This window comes from Erythranthe guttata, chromosome 5 (genome assembly GCF_056151865.1).
Source record: "Erythranthe guttata isolate IM_541 chromosome 5, IM_541, whole genome shotgun sequence".
NCBI classification, from domain to species: Eukaryota; Viridiplantae; Streptophyta; class Magnoliopsida; order Lamiales; family Phrymaceae; genus Erythranthe; species Erythranthe guttata.
In genome coordinates this window covers 6,930,001-6,952,492 of record NC_142537.1, presented here as the reverse complement: position 1 = coordinate 6,952,492, position 22,492 = coordinate 6,930,001, and the positions used below count along the sequence as shown (strand labels likewise).

At 37.2% G+C, this 22,492-nt stretch overlaps 1 protein-coding gene and 1 long non-coding RNA gene across 4 annotated transcripts; both read left to right on the top strand.

Annotated features, from left to right (window-relative positions):
- The first annotated feature begins 12,932 nt into the window (after positions 1-12,932).
- LOC105971355 (uncharacterized) lies at positions 12,933-14,772 on the top strand. 3 transcript variants are annotated; one of them, XR_016031242.1, is made up of 6 exons: positions 12,933-13,106; positions 13,257-13,370; positions 13,716-13,804; positions 13,961-14,033; positions 14,125-14,329; positions 14,508-14,772. It is a non-coding gene; the product is annotated as an uncharacterized LOC105971355 (long non-coding RNA). The 3 variants fall into 3 exon arrangements; XR_016031240.1 differs by lacking the exons at positions 12,933-13,106; positions 13,257-13,370 and having other exon boundaries at positions 13,659-13,804; XR_016031241.1 differs by lacking the exons at positions 12,933-13,106; positions 13,257-13,370 and having other exon boundaries at positions 13,659-13,804; positions 14,504-14,772.
- A 2,769-nt stretch (positions 14,773-17,541) lies between these two features.
- On the top strand, positions 17,542-18,464 carry LOC105959836 (nuclear transcription factor Y subunit B-9). Its single transcript, XM_012983996.1, has 2 exons — positions 17,542-17,545; positions 18,055-18,464. Exons 1-2 carry the CDS (start codon positions 17,542-17,544, stop codon positions 18,462-18,464), a joined length of 414 nt encoding a protein of 137 aa, XP_012839450.1.
- The last annotated feature ends 4,028 nt before the right edge of the window (positions 18,465-22,492 follow it).

The following is a 22,492-nucleotide window of genomic DNA, read 5'->3' as shown; positions in this document are numbered from 1 at the left end:
CGTTGTTAATCTCATCTCATTCCAAACTCCGTTGCCATCTTTTCTCCAAACTTGTTCTCTACTTCATATGGGAGAAAATTGTGTTGCTGAAGCAGAGTAGACCCCCACTGTTCTCTACTAATCTCGCCCCAACAGTTCCAACAATTGGCCGAACAGTTCCATCAATTCTCGAGGTCGTGGATCTTGGCGCAATCAGTGAGGTGGCGGTCGCACGGTGGTCGTGGTCAGCCGCAACATCCAATGCAAAACTATGGTTATAATCAATTTCATAACCAATCACAATCTTGGCGGGCCCCTTACACACTTCTGATATCTCCATCGATTCTTGGACCCCCTCCCTCCTGGTCCTGACCATGCTCCTACAACTCATGCTTATTTCGTTTGACAACAAGATCCGACAACTGGTTGTTCCTCCACTGCCTACAACTATCCTCCGCAACAACAAGTGAATTGTTCCAATAGTTCATCGAACAGTGGTCCCCTACAGCCAACAGACGTTGCCACTCATCTAAACACATTGGCACTCCATTCAGTGAGCGAACCTCGATGGTTTATGGACAGAAGCGCCTCATCTCACATGGCACCACAATTAGGTAATTTCCATTTTATTTTTAATCCTAGCAGTGATTTCCCCAAGCATGTTGTCGTTGGTAATGGTTCCACCATCCCTATCACTGAAATTGGCCACACCATCCTACCTTCTACCCTTTTTCGTCACACCAATGTCTATGTCAGTCTCCACATCATTAAGAATCTTGTGCTTGTTCGCATATCCACTAGAGATAATTCATGTTTGGTTGAATTTGACCCTAGTGGTTTTTCTATGAAGGACCTTCAGACCAGAGCGGTCATTCTCAGGTGCAATAGCTCCGGTGATTTATACCCTGTTGCCGTCCCTTCTCCCAACCCGTCCGCAACTGCCATTATTGCTCACACTATACTTGTTTCTCCCACTACATGTCATCGTCGTCTCGGCCACCTTGGAAAACATGTCATGCCTCGTTATTGTTTTTATTATTTTATTTCTAGTACCAACGATCTACGGGATTCTCTTTGTAATTCTTGTCAATTAGGCAAACATTTTCGTTTACCATTCCTTACTAGTAACTCTATTACCGTTGCACCATTTGAAATTATTCATGATGATTTATGGACTTCTCCCATTTCCAGTATTTCTAGCTTCAAATATTATCGTGTGTTCATAGATGAGTCCACCCACTATACATGGACTTTCCCCATCCAATATAAATCTGACGTCTTCGCACTATTCTAACAGTTCCACAAACTCATACAAACCCTATTTCAGCACCCTATTAAAGCCTTACATAGTTACAATGGACGTGAATTCAAGAATACCTACTTTCAAGCATACTTTGCTAAACATGGTATCTTACACCATTTGTCATGTCCCCACTCTTCACCTCAAAACATACATGCCGAATGCATGATCCGCACCATCACAAACATGATTCGATCACTTCTCTTTCAAGTTTCCCTCCCCCCACATATTAGGTCGAAACCCTTCACATGGCTACTCATCTCGTTAACATCATCCCTACCAAATGCACACAAAATCACGCGCCAAGGCGCCATATAAATCCCTTTATAAATCAAAACCGACCTACTCTCACCTTTGTGTCTTTGGTTGTCTCTGTTATCTAAATTAAACCACCACTACGCGTCACAAAATCACCCCTCGCTCTACTCCTTGTGTCTATCTTGGTCACCCCTCGCACAATAGGTTATCGTTGCCTTGATCGGTCCACCGGTCGAATCATTATCTCCCGTCATGTGATCTTTGATGAAAGTCGTTTTCCATTTGTTGAATCCACAAACTCATCACACACCAGCTCCCCCATCTCTGATATGACCGAACCCCTGAACCCACTTTTCCTTCTCCTTGAGCCTCAACCAGCCCCACATACTGTCCCGTCCAACTGTCCCAACAGTTCGTCCGACAGTGATACAACACCCACCTCATCTCCATCCATCCTCCCCAACCCGGCTGAACCCTCAAACCCAGTTGAACCACAACCTCCCCCTCCTACCGTCTCACCCCCACCCAACCATCCCATGGTGACACGTAGCAAAGCCGGTATTCACAAGCCTGAAATCCCCTTCCCTCTCACAGTGTCTACCTCATCTCCAACTCCCACTACATATCGCCAAGCTCTTCTTGATAAAAAATGGCGTATGGCCATGCTTGAGGTTATACTACTTTGATTAAAAATAACACATGAGATATTGTGCCCCATACCCTACTACTAATGTCTTCAGTGGAAAGTGGTTGTATAAACAAAAATTGAAGGCTGATGGTTCATTGGAATGGTATAAAGTGAGATGGGTTTTTCGCGGTTTTGCATCAACGCTCTGGTATTGATTTCGATGAAACATTCAGCCCACTGGTAAAACCAGCAACTGTTCGGACAACTCTCAACATTGCTACCTCTTGCTTCTGGCCAGTCCATCAACTCGACGTTAAGAATGCATTTCTCCACGGAAGCCTCTATGAAACAATGCAATGTACTATGAGTAGCCACCAGGTTTGGTTGACCGTACTCGTCCCACCGGGCACTACATACGTGTTACAAGCGGTTGGCCAGCTACATCATCTCTGTTGGATTCATCTGGTGCAAATCAGACACCTCCCTCTTTGTGTATTGCACTGGTTCCTCAGTTGCTTATCTCCTACTGTATGTTGGTGACATTGTTCTAACAACTTCCAGTACAGTCACTCTTCAGGCAATCATTACAAAACTCCACCAAGAATTTGCTATGAAGGACCTCAACCCCCTACATTACTTCCTTGGTATATCTGTTACGGGCTTGTCCCAGGGGATGGTCCTTTCTCAACGTAAATATACCGAGGAGATCCTTGAATGCGCTAATATGACTTCATGCAACCCGTGCCTCACCCCAGCGGATATCAAAACATATTTATCTGCCAACCCGTGACCCTTCTCTTTACCAGAGTCTTGCTGGCTCTCTTCAATACCTCACGTTCACACGGCCAGACATCTCTTATGCCGTGCAACAAATATGTCTTTTCATGCATGATCCCCGGGTAACTCATATGGCAGCTCTCAAAATAATCTTGCGATATCTTTGCGGGACTTTTGATTATATGCTTCACTTCTACTAATGGGAATCAGGCACGTGTACGCAGCACAAAACAAATTTTTTACATGAAATAAACAATTTAATTCACATAATCACATGCTCGATTCGTAGTAAACAATTAATTGTGTACCTTAGCGCTTCCAGCGATAATTAAAAACAACAACATGCGTGTAATTAATTCGATAATAAATCAAAGAGCCTGCTCGCAGTAAATCATGAATTTCATATAAACAATTACATATAACAATTCACGAAAAACATACTGCAAATATAAACATATAATTTAATCTAATTAAATTAATACCTAATTAAAATCGAATCCGAAAAATACCTCTCGAAGCATGAGGCAAGCACTCGGATCGAACCAAACTGCCACGGAAACCAATCCATTCAGTCGGGAGCAGCGGCGGTGGCAGACGCGCTGGCAGCGCCGGCGCGTGTGGGTCACACATTGTCTTCGGGCGGCGCGTGCGGCGATTGCTAGGCGGATGCTTCTTGACGATTTGACTCCTTGATTTTCCTTCTCACGAATTTCACCTCGTATACCAAAATCAACTAACTACGTGGCACTAGACACGTAAAAGTTAGAATAAATGGAAGAAAAGGACAAAAGGAAAATACTACCAATAGTATAATCGGCGCGGGAGACCGATTCCGGCGACGGCGGCGGCGGAGATGGGGAGATCGGTCGAGGGTTGTGAGAGAGCTGCTAGGCTTTTCTCTAGTGTGTTATGTGTTGTGCAAGACATATAAATCATGTATTTATAGTCTCTTGTATAAAAGCCCTACCGGGCTTAAGTTGGACCGGGTCCAACAACTTAAGTTCGTTAGTTCTTTACTCGCTCGTTTCTCACAACTCAATGATCGAAAAATTGTAACGATTACATTTCCGGAATCATTGTAACATCCTCGTCATTACGAGTGCCAATTCTCGATTTCCAATTTCTAAAAGTGGAAACCCTTATTCAGTGGACTTTCTAAATTCGGAAACTTCCTAATTTAGAAAGTTCATTAAGATGTTCGCCTATTCTTTTTCTTTTCTTATTCTCATGCATAATTCCAAAATACGAATGTTGAACTCAATCACATTGACTTCCAATCATGCAAAGATTAAACATTTTTATCTTTGACCGTTTTTTCAAAGATCTCGAGTGCACGAGCAGTGTAACCCTCGATGATTCAGGTGTAAGCTAGCCGTGGGTCCGCAACCCTTTGTGGTCTAAACTCGTCCCTTAGAGTTACGATGAAGATGAAGTTTGTTTCAACTTAATTGTCCAACGAATCAAGATTGGCGTTTAGCAACTACGCGTTATGATTCCCTAGATACAAATGAAGTGCCTGCAAGAACCTTTTGATATAGTTAAGGTACAGTACGATCCCTTCGATTCATATGTCCCGATTGAACTAGAGGCATTGGTTCATCGAGACCTCGTTAGTAGTTCAATGACTGTGCGATCGTTCTAAGTGTTGTAATCGGTATGTGCATGACTTAGAGAATTGAATTCTCTAATCATCACTTAGTGAGCTCTGGTCAGAGACTTAGAGATTACAAACTATGAGAACACACAGGACATCCAAGACTATTCTAGCGATCGAATCCCCGACTACAATGCACATACGTCCCACTAGATTTCGGACTTCACAAACACTGGCCCTTAGGGCGGTCCTCGGTGGAACTCAGTGACAGTTCACGATACAGCTGGTCCTCTAGTGACATCACGGTGATGTCTTGGTCATAAGGACTAATGGTGTACAACTATACCATAGATATCTCTACTCGATTATTGGGAACCACTTAGAGATTTCTAGGGTGAGCGAGTTCAGTGAACTCGTCAACTTACGAGCACCCACTTATGCATGCCGATATCACAGTACCGTTTACTGATGAGACGCAGTACACATGCACTAAATGCTAGTCTCATAATGGGAAAGGCCGATATCCTCATTGGTGGCGTAACCCTTCGACTAGGAACACGTTTAACAATTATAATACTTAAGTAAATATCTTACGATCCAAAAAGATTAATTACTAGTACTTGTAATAACTGTAAAGACTATATCTATGTTTGAAACAAGGAACAAAGATATAGAATGCCAAGGTGTTTTTATCATTAATATGGAAAAGGATTATTTATTACAAGAACAAATGGAAAGACCAAGTTGGCTTGTTTGTCACCTACTCTAACAATCTCCCACTTGACTTAAAGCCAACTACCCATAAATCGTAATCCCTTCGACTCTCGATGTTTCTCGTGGACCGACCTTGGTAAAGGCTTCGTGAAGGGGTCTGCAACGTTCTCTTCCGAGGTGACTCGTTCTACTTTGACTTCACCAATTATCACTAGGATCACATGATACTTTCTCAGCATATGCTATGACTTCTGATGAGATCTCGGCTCCTTAGCTTGCGCCACGGCTCCGGTGTTATCACAGTACAACGGTAATGGATCATTAGCATTAGGAAGGATACCCAACTGTTGGATGAATTTCCTTATCCATGTCGCTTCTTTTGCAGCTTCGAATGCTGCAATATATTCAGCTTCGGTAGTGGAATCGGTCGTCGTGCTTTGCTTGGAACTCTTACAATACACGGCACCACCATTAAGCGTGAATATAAATCCCGAGTTCGACTTTGAGTCATCCACATCCGATTGAAAACTAGATTCGGTGAAGCCCTCTAATTTCAACTCGGCACCATAGACCAAAAATATATCCTTAGTTCTTCGTAAGTACTTGAGGATATCTTTCACATCCATCCAGTGACCTGGACCGGGGTTAGACTGATATCTGCTTGTGACACTCACAACTTATGCAATATCGGGTCTAGTACACAACATGGCAGAAGCATAAGACGTCCTTTTCATCTCTTCGATTTCACTAGGTGTCTGAGGACACATGGATTTCGAGAGACGAACCCCATGGGATATTGGCAAGAATCCTTTCTTGGATTTTTCCATGCTAAACCGTTTCATAACGGTGTCTATGTACAGGCTTTAGGATAAGCCAAGCATCTTTCTTGCTCTATCTCTATAGATGCGTATTCCTAATACGTAAGATGATTCTCCCAAATCCTTCATTGAGAAACGTGTGGACAACCATGCTTTTGTCTGTTCCAACATTCCTACATCATTCCCAATGAGTAGGATGTCATCGACATAAAGCACCAAAAATATCACTGCCCTCCCACTAACCTTCTTGTATACACAAGGTTCCTCCAGGTTCTTCCCAAAATCAAACTCTTTGATAGTTGAGTTGAACCTAATGTTCCAACTACAGGATGCTTGTTTCAATCCATAAATTGATCGCTGGAGTTTGCAAACCTTTTGCTCACTTCTAGAAGATATGAAGCCTTCCAGCTACACCATGTAAATTACTTCTTCAATGTCCCCATTAAAGAAAGGGATCTTCACATCCATTTGCCATATCTCGTAGTCGTACCACGCAGCTATGGCCAGCAAAATTCTAATGGACTTCAACATTGCCACTGATGAAAAGGTTTCCTCATAGTCAACACCTTGCCTTTGAGTATATCCTTTCGTTACCAATCTAGCTTTATAGGTCGATACCTTTCCATACACTCCAATTTTCTTCTTATAGATCCACTTGCAGCCTATGGGAGCTATTCCCTTAGGTGGATCTACCAAGGTCCACACCTTGTTGGAGTACATGGAGTCCATTTCGGATTTCATGGCAGTTAGCCAATGTCCCATGTCCGCATCCGATACGGCCTCATTGTATGTTCTTGGATCTTTTCCAAGATCAACATGATCTTCATCATTTTCGAGGAGGTATAACCTATCAGTCATTTTCCGAACTCTTTCGAATCTACGTAGTGAAGGTTCAGGAGGTATATTAGTGGATTGTTGTATTGACTAGATTACTTGTTCTTGTGCTTAAACTTCACTTTGCGGTTCTTGAACTACTTCAAGTAATTCTATCATGCTGCCTTTTATATCGAATATAAACTCCCTTTCAAGAAATGTGGCCTTTCTCAAAATAAACGTCTTTGACATAATAGAATTCGTATCCCATTGAGTCCTCGGGATACCCCACAAAGTAGCATAAGTCGGATTTACTATCCAACTTATCTCCCACTAGTCGCTTCACATAAGCGGGACAGCCCCATATCCTAATATGTTTGATATTGAGCTTCCGGGAATTCCAAAGTTCGTATGGTGTGGATTTAACTGCTTTGGTCTTAATTATATTCAGCAAATATGCGGCAGTGCGAAGTGCGTGGCCCCACAAGTAAGCCGGTAAGTTGGGGAACCCCATCATAGCTCGAACCATGTCTAACAAGGTTCTATTCCGACGCTCGAAAACTCCATTCAGTTGAGGAGTTCCAGGTGGAGTCCATTGAGATTGTATTCCATTCTCTTTTTGATAGTCAATGAACTCGATGCTCAAGTATTCTCCACCACGATCGGATCGTAGTTTCTTAATACTTCGTCCGAGTCGCTTCTCTACCCCGTGTCTAAAATCTTTGAACTTTTCAAATGTTTCGGACTTGTACTTCATCAAGTACACATACCCATGCCTAGATTAATCGTCGGTAAAGGTAGTGAAGTAGTTGTAACCACCTCTCGCACTAACACTTAGTGGACCACATACGTCTATATGGATTAAATCCAAAAGACCTTCGGCCCGCTTTTCCTTTTGTAGGGTGACTTGGTCATTTTCTTCTTAAGGAAAGATTCACAAGTTTGTAGTGATTTCACGTCGTCCAAAGTGAACAATCCTTCACTAACAAAATTGGTCATCCTTCTTAAAGAGACATGACCTAATCTAACGAGCCAAAGTTGTGCAGGGTTTTGATCTATCTCCTTACGTTTTGCTGATATAACATTAATACGTATTTCACTTGGATTTAGATCATATAAGTTGTTTAATAGTCGTCCATTGCAAATCAAATTTTCATTCTTTTTTATATGCATTTTCCACACACAAAAGTAAAACCCTCAATATCCAAAACAAGAATAGAATTAAGGTTTCTAATGAGAGACGGAACAAATAAACAATCGTTCAAAACAATAGGATAACTAGAATCGAAAACATTTAAGTAAAGAGTGCCAATGGCTTCAGCAACAACTCTTGCTCCATTCCCCATCCTTAGGTAGATTTCACCCGCTCTAAGCTTTCTACTTCTTGTCATTAGCTGCAAATCATTACATAGGTGTGAGCCACAACCCGTATCTAATACCCAAGAAGAAGAATTGACAGACAATTTTACGTCAATGAAATACGTACCCTTTTCAGTACGTTTCTGCTTTAGGTAAGCCTTGCAGTTGCGGCGCCAATGCCCTTTCTTTCCACAGTGATGGCAAGCATCATCAGCCTTCTTGCTGACTTTCTCCTTATGGCCCCCACTACAATCACCCACTTCGAACTTGCTGCTTGGGAAGGGAACTCTTTCATTTCTCTTCTTTTGGGAAGAACTCTTCTTTCAAGAAGTAGCAGCAACGAGAACAGATTTCTCTTTCTTAATGGTAGACTCAAAACTGACTAACATGTTCATTAACTCATCCAAGGGAGGATCATGTTTGTTCATGTTGAAGTTCACTATGAACGATTCATAGGAACTAGGAAGGGACAACATGGTCAAATCCAACGAGAGCTCGGCAGGGAGGGTGACGTCAAGGTTCACTAGTTTTTTAAGGAGAGTGATCATCTTGAGATGGTGCTCGTGGACCGAAGCCCCTTCGCGCAGTCTCGCACCGGTCAACTCCTTTGTAGCAGCGTACCTTGACGCCCTAATATTCTCACTATACATGCTATCGAGATGAGCCTTGATATCGAAAGCATGTAAGTGAGACTCATATTTCCTCGCAAGCGTGGGCTCCATGGCGGCTATCATGTAGCACCTAGCATGAGTGTCGCCTTTCTTCCATGCTTCATAAGTTTCTTTTTCTGCATCGGTCGCAGTTTCGGGTATAGTGGCACGAAGTCTCTCATTAAGGACAAATAGACGCCCCTCAACGGTTAGCACAAGTTTAAGACCACGTAACCAATCTAGGTAATTAGGGCCATTGAGTTTATTGTCAAGGATTGACATAATGAGATTCTTAGACATGATTACCTGAGAGGTTTAGAGAAGAGGATTATTAGAGATTCGTATTAAATGATTTTACAATTGAATATTTGGACTTTTGTTATTTAATTGTTCTCCCACTAATTTTATCGAGTTCCACTTCCCTCTAGTAGACAAACGAGAAAACATTTTAATGGGCTTTAGGTCCAATAGACAAATATAACCCGTAGTTAATCTAGCCCGATTATATTTGCCCAAAGGTAGATCACAATCAATTTTATCCTTTACATGACCCTAAAGTAATTTTTCTCACACTTGATAATGACCTAAGTTAATCTCGTGAATTCAAAATCTTCGTGTGTCAAGTCTAACCTACCAATCAAAGATGCTCAAAGAACATAATTATGCCAAACTAATGCAGTCCCTAGTTAATCTAGCCGACCAGGTTAATCTAGCATAACCTTTTCTATGGCTACCTGCATCGTTATGTCAATTGAATTACAACTTACTTTACTATAGCACTCCCCCCTAACACGGGTTATTGCACTATTGCAAGGGGTTACACATAATTCAACTATTGGTAGAAGGAAAGAAAAATTCAACACATTGGTTTTTCTTTATAGCTTGAAATAAGTCTTAATTAAATTAAGAATGAGGGAGTTTTAGAAACAGTTTTATCTCATCAGAAGGTTAGGATTGGTCAATGTGATTCCTACATCTATGTTCTCTAAAGGTATATGGAAACACATATTGTCCTAAGAGGACCATACGACCTAACTATATAATTAATTACCTTAATTAATTATCGAGTTTTGTCAAAATAATTATAGGACATCAACTAGCATAAATCAATCAAATAATGTTGAGGTACTAGTAATTAAGTTGAAGTATAATCACTATTATATGTGTGTTCTGTTAATTAAGATCAATTTAACAATTTAAATTAATTAATCAATGAACACCTATTTAGTAAAATAGATGATTGTTGAATGGATTATCTAATTGGGCTTAGTTCAAAATAATTTTCCAAAAATTAAAATCAATTGAAATCTGAAATAACTTTTTTTTGTTTTTATTATTTTTTTTATTTTTCAGTGAACTGGTTCGGCCTGACCAGTCTGACCGGTTCGGATCGAAACGGTCCGGTTCTGACCGGTCCAGCTGACCCAAATCAGTGGGTCGGGTCAGTCAGACCGAGAACCGGTCTGACAGACCCGAATCCACATCGATCCGGTCAGTTGGATCGAATAGAACCATCAAACCGGCCAGTTCGATCCGAACAAATTAAAAACCAATAATTTTAATTAAATTTCAGATCCGATTTTTCAATTTTAAATAATTTTAAAGCTGAAAATTTTCTTAACAATATTTCCAAAATATTTTAAACTTTCGAAAACACCCATTAAATAATACAACAATCACAATTTTAATAAATCGAACATGCATCGAAATTAAGCATCGTATATTATAACGCAATTAATTGCACAACGAGCTCTGATACTGCTGTTGGGAATCGAGTACGTGTACGCAGCGGAAAACAAAAATTTTACATGAAATAAATAGTTTAATTCACATAATCACATGCTCGATTCGTATTAAACAATTAATTGCGTACCTTAGCGCTTCCTACGATAATTAAAAACAACAACATGCGTATAACTAATTCGATAATAAATCACATAGCATGCTCACAGTAAATCATGAATTTCATATAAACGATTACATATAACAATTAAGTGAAAAAATACTGCAAATATAAACAAATAATTTAATCTAATTAAATTAATACCTAACTCAAATCGGATCTAAAAAATACCTCTCAAAGCGTGAGGCAAGCACTCGGGAGCAGCGGCGGCGGCGCGTGTGGGTCACGCGCTGTCTTCGGGCGGCGCGTGAAGGTGCGTGCGGCGTCTGCTCGGCGGATGCTTCTAGATGATTTTACTCCTTGATCTTCCTCCTCTCGGATTTCACCTCGTATACTGAAATCAACTAACTATGCGGCTCTAGACATGTAAAAGTCAGAATAAACGGAAGAAAAAAACAAAAGGAAAATACTACCAATAGTATAATCGGCGCATGAGGCCGATTCCGGCGACAACGGCGACGACGGCGGCGGTCGCCGAGATGGGGAGATCGATCGAGGGTTGTGAGAGAGTGGCTAGGGTTTTCTCTAGTGTGTTGTGTGTTGTGCAAGACCTATAAATCATGTATTTATAGTGTCTTGTATAAAAGCCCTAACGGGCTTAAGTTTGACCGGGCCCAACAACTTAAGTTCGTTAGTTCTTTACTCGCTCGTTTCTCTCAACTCAATGATCGGAAAATTTTTAACAATTACATTTTCGGAATCATTGTAACATCCTCGTCATTACGAGTGCCAATTCTCGATTTCCAATTTCTAAAAGTGGAAAGCCTAATTCAGTGGACTTTCTAAATTTGGAAACTTCCCAATTTAGAAAGTTCACTAAGATGTTCGCCTATTCTTTTGCTTTTCTTATTCTCATTGATAATTCCAAATTACGAATGTTGGACTCAATCACATTGACTTTCAATCATGTAAAGATTAAACATTTTTATCTTTGACCGTTTATTCAAAGATCTCGAGTGCATGAGCAGTGTGACCATGGTTCAGATGTAAGCTAGCCGTGGGTCGACAACCCTTTGTGGTCTAAACTCGTCCCTTAGATTTACGATTAAGATGATACTCATTTCAGCTTAATCACCCAACGAATCAAGATTGGCGTTTAGCAACTACGCGTCATGATTCCCTAGACACAAATGAAGTGCCTGCAAGAACCTTTTTATATAATTAACGTACAGTACGATCCCTTTGATTCATATGTTCCGATTGAACTAGAGACATTGGTTCATGGAGACCTTCTTAGTAGTTCAATGACTGTGCGAGCGTTCTAAGTGCTGTAATCGGTATGTGCATGACTTAGAGAATCGAATTCTCTAATCATCACTTAGTGAGCTCTCATCACTTAGTGAGCTCTGGTCAGAGACTTAGAGATTACAAACTATGAGAACACACGGGACATCCAAGACTATTCTAGCAATCGAATCCCCGACTACAATGCACAGGCCTCCCACTAGATTTCGGACTGCACGAACACTGGCCCTTGGGGCGGTCCTCAGTGGAAATCAGGGACATGTCACGATACAGCTGGTCCTCTAGTGAAGTCACGGTGATGTCTAGGTCATAAGGACTAATGGTATACAACTATACCATAGATATCTCTACTCTGTTATTGGGAACCATTTAGAGATTTATAGGGTGAGGGAGTTCAGTGAACTGGTCAACTTACGAGCACCCACTTATGTATTATGATATCACAATGTCGTTTACTGATGAGACACCGTACACATGCACTAAGTGCTAGTCTCTTAATGGGAAATGCCGATATCCTCATTGGTGGCATAACCCTTCGACTAGGAACACGTTTAACAGTTATAATACTTAAGTAAATATCTCACGATCCTAAAAGATCAATTACTACACTACAACAAAATATGGATATTACGACACTTGTTTAGAGGCATTTTTTCGTAAATGTCTCAATTATAATTTATTGCGACACTTAATCAAATTTTAGTATCTATAATACCTGTAGGGGAATTTATTATTTGGGGACAAGTTTATAAATGCCTCAAATATAATTTATTAGGACACTTAATATTTTTACATATTTCTTAAATTTCTAGGGACATTTATCTCAAGGGCCATATTTGCAATTTATTCTGGCAATTTTTTTTTATAATATATTTCGCCCGGCCCAGCCCACTCCCACTTCCTTCCACTTAACCGTGTTCACGCTGCATTTACAGCAAAGAAAACCGAAGTGTTTTTTTCTCCCAACATCAACGCAGAGAAGAATCCCAAGGAGGAGACGAAGCCAAAGGGCAGGAGAAAAATATACCGTTCGTGCTAATGTAGCAGTCAATTCTTCTTCTATTTACGGTAAATGATTCTTAGCGCACTCATCCATCTTAATCGATTTTTTTTGCCCTGATAATTAAATCCAAACCCTAAACCCCTAATTTGTGTAGATATAAATATGACGGTATATATGTTTATATATACTTTGATATTAGAAGTATGAATATGCAGGTTATTGATTGTACGACATGGGATTGGGAATTGTGTGAAGGAAGAAATTTTATTACATGGCAAAGAATTTAAAATAATATATGTTTGCAATTCACTGGAGCAGTAGTAAGTCAGGTAATATATGTAATATTTAATTTGTTCATACTGAAGATTGAGACAAATTAGCACACAAAAAAAATGTTTTATTTTTTGTCTCCTGCCAGTGAAGAAGAATGCTCTGTTTCTCATATAATTCTCTCTTTTTTTTTTTTTTAATCTTAATTTGGTATTGGTTTGATTTAGCAAGAAAAAATATTATATAAATGAATGTGTATTCTAACGTTTTAGTGATTTATTGCCTTAGAACTAACTAATTCTATTTTATATGATTTTACTTGGTAGTCTTGAAGTGAAGGGTAGTATTTGATGTATATTATCGTATTTGTAATTAACAAGTGCTTGTTGGGAATCTTATTGAAGATGGAGAAATAGCAAAGGAGTTAACAAGTTAATTAGATGTAGATCGAGTCCTTAAGGATTTAAAGATTCATTGTCTTCCTACTATCAATGTGAGTTTACTCAGAACTTTTTGTATTTCTTGTGAATGTTATTTAACTTTGTAGAATGATTATAAAATCAAATTCACACTATAAAAAAGAATGTTATAGGACTTGGTAAAAAAAAATAAAAAAATTGTGCTTACCGAAGCTATATTTTCACTACAGGTGCTAGTATAAGATGGCCCAAGCGGATAGCATTCATGCACTCGTATGGGACAATGACACAAGAATGGTGAATGTATAAATTACTCCATTGTTCATAAATTTACGACTCATTGATCCAGCTCTTATTGTTGAATTTAATAGAAACTCTTTTGTTTTTCTGATAGGCTGATACTGCTAGATATGGTGCTCCACGAGCTATATTTCCAAGCATTGTTGGACGCCTACATCACACAGGTGTGGTGGTGGGTATGGCATTTTAACACCGGGCGATTAGCACTTTGAAATTTGTTGAGAGAATTGCTACGATAGACCTTGGAGTAGCCCAGTCTAATAAAGAAACTAGTAAATGGTTGCTAGTGATAGTATTGAGTAAGTTTTATCTAAATTATGTTTTTGTTTTTTTTCCGCGTAAGTTTCTTATTTTACCTGCATTCGTTTATGCCTCAACCTTTATTCTTAATGTGGCAGAGATACAAATTTGTTGTTCTGTAGGAATTTTATAATTTATTTTCTTGTTACTAATTAATGTGTATTTTTGTGCAGATAGATTGCTTTGAATGATGAATTTTATTGTTGATGCACACAAGCATACGATGGAGCTAAATCAAGCATTTTGAATTTTTGGTGTAAGAATGTAAGAATTATTAGTTAAATATCATATTCTCTACATTTTTCTAGAAAACTCGGGCATAGTTGTAGGTATAGTTTTTGGCACAAAAGTTGTACCATAACAAGATACTGGAATTTATTGTAATATTTGTAAACTTTGTGACCAGATGCAATTGAAATTCACATTTCCTAAGTTATCGTAATCGTTTTTTTGTGTTATATGTTTTATACTTTTATTTATTCAATTTCGTAATTATTATTTCAAATAGATATTTATGGAATATTTTATTCAATAAATATATAAGAACATTTATATATTTCAGCGGCACATACAAATGTCTCAAAGTTGATGCAAGTGTTACAACAAGTCATTGAGCGAAAAATTGTAACATCTTTACAGGACGAATGTAAATGCCTCAACATATTATATTGGGACACATATAATTGTCTTAAAAAGAAAATTCTATAGGGACATATTTAAGTGTCCCACAAGCTATTGCGACACACAACTACGCGACATTTATTTTATTTGCCCTTATAGGTATAAGTGCCCCAAAATGGTACATTTTAGGACATTTATCAATGTCTCCAAAAGACATTTTTGTTGTAGTGCTAGTACTTGTAATAACTGTAAGGACTATATCTATGTTTGAAACAAGGGACAAAGATATAGAATGCCAAGGTGTATTATCATTAATACGAAAAATGATTATTTATTACAAGAATAAATGGAAAGACCACAGCCACAAGTTGGCTTGTTGGTCAGCTACTCTAGCATCTACCACTCTCGGGCACATACATATATATATTAGATGTGTGGAAACCCTAACCATCCCCTGAGGTATGGTCAATATCTACCGCCCTCAACTATGATTTTTTTTCTTACATCTCCACTCTTATAGTGTCAAATTCAACATAATCATCTAGATTTCGTGGAATGTGCTCTAGTTTGACTCATTTTGTGTAAAAATATGCACCACAATCTGATATATACAAACCAAAAAACACATATTATGATCATTTTTCTTCAAAATGTGTAGTTCGAATGGGATAAAGAGCGAGTGCAAGAGTGATGATATTCTATATAATTTCGAAGATTCCACTAAATTTGAAACCCCAAGGGTGGACGTGTAAAAATATTTATAGTTGAGGGGTGGTTGTAATTACCCAAACATGAGGGGGGTTTTGTAATTTTACTATACCTCACGGGGTGGTTGTAATTTACCCTATATATTGGAATAAACGTGAGAGACAATCAATTCTCTATTTCTCCAAATATTCTTCTTCTCACAATATGCATTCTAACAAATTCATCATATTATAGACTCTCATCAAAACATTGAATTCTTGAATCCAAATCTTGGTTTCCACTTTCTCCCATAATTAGAGTGCTGCGGTAAAATTTAATGTGAGTATCAAAAAATTAATAAAAGATGATCATAAATAGAGAAAAAAAAAAGAAGGATCTTGTAATAGGATATATTTTATTTTTCAAAATAATCAAATTGAAATTATTTGGCTATATGGGACGCTTTTTGTTAACTCTCCTCTCGTATAATCTGACCTACATAATAAAAAAAATTGACATGAATATGTTATATAATATTTTGAAATACAAAAAATAATTATTTCAAAATTGCAAGTAAATAAATACAATTATGTTAACTTCATAAGAATTTAAATTCTTATTAATGTAACAATTCAACAATTCGATTTTAATAAATATTAAATAGCTGTCGCAATTAGGTCGTGTATATCCCGACTTAAATGATTTTTTGAAGAATAATTCATATATTAGCATTTGAGCGAAGAGTAAATGATAGCATCCGAATCGAGATTAATTCCATATTATTAGTAAAAATAAGTGACTCATACGTATGAAATTTTTGCTTCATTGGAATTTTATTAAATTTTTGAAAACGTTTATAAAAATTGTTGTAGTTATTTCTTATTAATTTATGTAAATAAAGTTCAATATTCATAAAACTCAAATTCATCTTCTTATGTAAATAAACACAATCGTATTCACTAGTAAATTTTATGGTACTTTTCAACAATTCACTTACTCTTTGAAGCAAGCAATTCTACAATTTTCTACTCACGAAAGGAAAGGAAAATTGGTCACTTTCCATTGTAGAACAACAATTAATATTTTTTGCCCAATTGTGTCCCTGCCTTTCTGCACCCTAATACTACCTTTATGGACTCATTTCAAAGGTCCCATCTCACTTGTCTATATATTAAATGCAATTGTTCCTTGACAATTCACACTCATCACGCTCACAAGAGTAAGAGGCATAAGAGATATTGTGTTACAATTGTGTGAACAAAGAGAGAAGGTGAAAAAAAACACAGAGCTTCAATCAAAAGTAAAACTTGAAGATGGAGAGAGGAGGAAGCTCAAATATAGGACATAAATACACAAGAAGAGCACACACGTCTGGTAAAAACTGCACTCAATTTTTTCTAACATTTGTTTTTTAACACTAAATTTATATGAACAATGTGCATAGATTTGTTTTATATTTTGTTAAATTAATGTTTACATCTCAGTTAGAACAGTAAAAAAAATACGTGTTAATTCCCTGGATTTGGTTTTTGGATAATAGATCTTCTATTAACGAATTTGATCTGATTTCAGTTGCCAAATCTTTTTTATGCTTCATGGATCTCCTTGTGTTATTGGATAAAGAGAGATCTTTTTTCGCTTTTGTATATCATTTTGTTCTGATTTATTTTACATTTGAAAAGCGAAGTCTTAATGAATTTTAATTTATATAGTAATTTAAAAAAAATTGTCAAGCATAAGAAATGTGTTAATAATAATGGATTTTTTCGATATATGTATATATCCCCTTCACAAAAATTTCTCACTTTAGTTAAATGCACGTACTTAGTTCTAAAATCCAATCAACTAATTTTGACGATTTATCACCAAAAAAAAATGTTATTTTATATGGATCAAATCAAAAATGGGTTGTTAATGGGGACGAATTGGTTCCGGTCAAACGGGAAAATTTAAGTCAATATAATCTTAATTGTTTTTGGGATGAATATCTATTTCATTTCTAGTATTGTACCTCATATTTCGTTTTTTGGTACGCGTCATATTTGTGTACATATTAATGACATCATCAATATTTTCTTATATAGAGTTGTATTAAATAAAATAAAACATTAAATGTAGGAGTATTAAAACTTAGAATGTAGGAGTTTTATGTTTTTTCCACTTATACATTTTTGAATTTTTTTTTCTTTATTGAATTACAATTTGCACATATCAATATCGCGTGCATGTAATATTTGATTTTAAAAACATTATATATAAAATGTGTATATGCATTCGAACTATATATAAAGTTTAGCAAAATACATGTAAGTGAGTATTGAGATTCCTATCATTCTGTAAATGAGACAAAGAGACAATTAAGATGCCGATCAAAATTTGTTAACCAATTAATATTTCCTTAATATATATCCTTCAGGCGTAGTCATCCGAGAAAGGGGAACTGACCCTGCTGTTGCTGGCCCAAATGCCGCCAACATTGTAGCCGCCCCACCAAACGCTGCTGCTGGAGAGGTGAACTTGGAGCACCAACAAGGCTTCAAAAGAGATGCAGACCAGTACATGCCAATAGCCAATATCACCCGCACCATGCGGCGCGTCCTCCCCACTCATGCAAGAATCGCCGATGACGCCAAGGAAGCTATACAAGAATGCATCTCCGAGTTCATCAGCTTCATCACCGCCGAGGCTAATCGGCGGTGCCACAACGACTATCGGAGAACCGTCACTCCGGAGGACGTGCTGGCTGCAATGGCCTCGCTAGGTTTCAACAACTATTTGGAGCCGCTCACAGTTTTCCTCACCAATCACCGCGCGCAGAACCTCTGATTGTAGCATGAACAATGTCTTCTATGGATGCTTTAAAAAAATATGTTTTGCAAAATGTCTACTGCAAGAACAACTACCTTGCCACCGAATGATATTTCTTAATTAATGATAGATTTCATAGTGTTATCAAATATTTCAAAATAATACATGTGTATCATGGGGTTCTCGTTCCATATAATAAGATTCACTTTAGTCACATCAACTCTGCTTGGGTACTTTGTTAGTTAATCTTGCATGTGGAGTTCTTATCAGAATTAATTGCAGTTCAAATTTTGAATGAGCAGTTCTGCCACCGAAAAGTAGCAAAGATGCAATTCCACTGCATGCAACTTTGATAACAATTTGTTCTTTGGACCGAGCAACAGTTAGATACATTTCTTCAAATGTATGTATTTACTATTCCTCATGCCCATAAAGAAATAACAATCTACCAATTTTATTTGTACAACATTCATTATTGCATTAAAAAAAACTAGCTCCGGTTATAGAATAAAGATAGTTTTGAAGTTTTTCACTCATAGCAACAACTTTCATAGATTGGTTGTAATTAATGTTTTTTGTTAATTCATAATTACATATACTTTGTCTGATTATAAAATATTTTATTGGATTTTGGTATACCAAACAAAGTTACATAAATAATACCCTTTTAAACGACATGGGTGCAATATAGTAAATAGTCGTATGGTAATGGTATCACATTCTCAATACTACAATAATAAAGTATTGTACAAATATAAATAATAGATGAGAAAAGGAGCGGGCAGTCCTATAAATATTTATCCCTTTGAAATATCCCATTCTTTTTTCAAATGAGAGAAATCTTGAGAAGATATCAGTATAAAGAGCAAAAAGCAAAGGAAAGGATCTCCATATCTAACTCCTCTAGAAGGAGCGAGATTTACAGTGGAGGATTCATTAATGAGGAAAGATAAGCAAATAGTGGTGATACATCGCATGATCCAATCAATAAACTACCTGCAAAGGCCAAGGTTAGTTAAAATGCAGTTCAACAGATTTCATTCCACCCTATCAACTTTTATGGCCATAAAAAAATTCTTTTTTTTTTTTCTTTTGGAGATAGTTCATGATCTCATGTGAACCAATTTTATTGTCATGAATGTTCCTGTCTGCAACAAATGTCATTTGAAAAGGGGATATGATAGTGGTGAGGAAAGGTTTCAGTCTATTGGCCAGAATATCTGAAATGATCTTGTAAGTCACATTACAAAGGCTAATAGGTCTGAATTACGCAACTTTGGCAGGGTTTCTGTTTTGGGAATGAGGGCTATAAGAGTGCGGTTAAGACCTTTTAAGAGGTGGCAAGTTTTGAAGACATGTTGAATATCATATACCAAATCAATGCTAGTTGTTTTCCAGAAAGATTTGAAAAACGAGATGAGGCATACAACCAGGTCCAGGGCTTTTGGAAGAGTCAAAATAAAAGAGGTTATGTTTGATCTCTTTACGATGAGGGATAGAGCAAATGTTGGCATTATCTTATTTTATTTTTTTTGACTTAAGGAAAAAAGGATTTCAAAGTTGAAGGGAAAATAGGGTTTTGACCAGTTCTGAAGAGATTTGAGTATAACTCAACAAAGCAGGCTCCAATTTGTAATTTGTAAAGACAGTTTTTATCTGGATCTTCGTGGATAATATTTTATTCTTCCTAGAGTGGATGAAGGTGGTTATATGGAAGAATTTAGTGTTTGCATCACCTTCCTTAAGTCATTTCTCATTTGATTTTTGTTTCCAAAAGATTTCAGATTTGCACAGCCACTGGTCAAGCTTAGTTTGGAGAGATTTTTCAAGAGCAATATTCTCTGCAGATTGATCAGAGACTTGAACGGCTTTAATATTTTCAGTGAGGACATTTTTGTGCTTGTGGCGACTGCCAAACTGTGTGGTATTCCATTTCTTAAGGGCTTCTTTGAGAGTGGATTATGAAAGTGGGAGAGCCATGGACAAGTAAATGACAAGCTTCATTGACAATATCAAAACAGGTTGGATCTTTAAGCCATATAGATTCAAAACAAAAAGGTTTAGGGCCAGTGGGTAAGTCATGAGAGGTATTGAGAATAATAGGGTTGTGATCAGAAGCTATAGAGGGAGATGATTGATGAAGACAGTGAGAAAAAGAGTGAACCAAAGAGTATTAGCCACTCTTCTATCAAGTCTTTGTTGAATATTCTTGTGGCATGTTATGTTGTTATTCCAAGTGTATATATAGCCATTAATACCGAGATCATTAAGCCCTAGGGAGTTCAGGTCATATGAAAAGTTTTGGTTTGATGAAGAGGCAAATCGAGAGCCACCATTATTCTCAACTTGTGAGGTGACAGAGTTAAATTCCTCCATCACAAGCCAAGGGCCAGAGAAACTACAATCAATGGGAGAAAGATGTTTCCAGAAGATGATTTAGCCAGAAGGAGAGCAAGGGCAATAAATGTCAGTTAATCGCCAAGGAGTGGCAGTGGGGTTAAGAGAGACAAGAGTATTGATGAGATGACATTTGAGTGATGACATTAACCACAAGGTTTGAAGTCCATGTAAGGCATAGACCTCCCGCAAGACCATTAGAGGGCACAAAGACAAAGTTTGTGATGGAAGCAACAATGAGGGTAGAAGAGAGAGATACCGAAGAGGAAGTCTTTATCTCAGAATGGAATATAATCTCAGGCTTAGAAGAGAGAATGAGAAGCCTGAAAGCACGAATTGCTTAAGGTTAAGCCAACCCTTGGCAATTCCACGAGAGAATTTTTATAAAGAATCACTTTCTTAACCCCATAGGGTCAGCATAATCAAGATTTGAGTTTTTAAGTGCATGAGAATTTTCAATGGCAGGATAGTTACACTGTTTTTGTTAGCATTGTCTGATGTTGACAAAGTTCCTCTCCCTTGATCTCAATGAGGAAATAATTGCATAAACTGCAAATTTTGCAGGCGTGGGTCTTGGCTGGCAAACAAGAGTGGTAATCTGACAAGATTTTGAGTGAGTTTAATGTTGTGTAGGGGAATAGACTGGTGAGCTTAAAGAAATATTATGGGGGTGGGGGAAGGGGGGTGGCGCATGGATTTCAAAAGAAGAATTAGAAAAATGGATAGTAGGATTTATTATAGGATAAATAATGCATGGATCAGAGAGGGCTTCAAGTGTTAAATTTTCATCTTACTGAGGTCCAACTTGGGTTTTTTTCTATATTGGGCTTCTAAAATAGAGAATTATTTTTTTTAGTGAGCTATTAGGCGTTGCAGAACTATAGGCGTTGCAGAAGAAGTACTCTTGTTCAAATCACTCAAGACAAGAGTCAACTCCCATTAATGCATTTTTTTAATGTTAACTGGAAAAGGCATTTTTTTGAGGGGGGGAAGGGCTCTGAGATTTTTTAAGATTACCCGAAGAAAGAGGCATCGAATTAAAAAAAAATCCAAAAGAGTTAATTTGGAATCGAAATGAATTGATTATGACAATTTGTTATGATATATACTAAAAAACATTCTTTAATATTTAGTCATATTAGTTTCGTAGAAAGAAAAGATAAAAATTCTAGGCTTAATCTCACATTACACCTTTGAAATATTGCATTTTGGCACTTTGCACCTTTAAAATGCAATAAATCAGGCCAAATGATTTTTTTAAACTAGTGAAGGTAATTTAATATTTTTAGTAGTATTTCTTTAGCAGGCCAACAGGCCAAGTATCAAATTATTATTTTTCTATTAATTAATGCTTTAAAAACTAAAAAGTGCAAAAATAAATATACATCTCTTCAAAATATTTAAAAGTTATATTTTTTTATCACAAAACAATATTAAAAAAAAAAGAAAAAAAAAAGTTTATTCATCTATTTTTTCTATCAAATTAGTTGAAAGTTATATTTGCTTAAAACTATTTTCACCAATTAGAATAAAAGATCCACTATTCGAATTATTTAATGAGAAAATTTTATGTTTTTGTTTTTTTGAGATAATATAGTTTTTAAGTAACTAGGTATGTTTTATTGTATTATGAGGGTGCATAGTGCTAT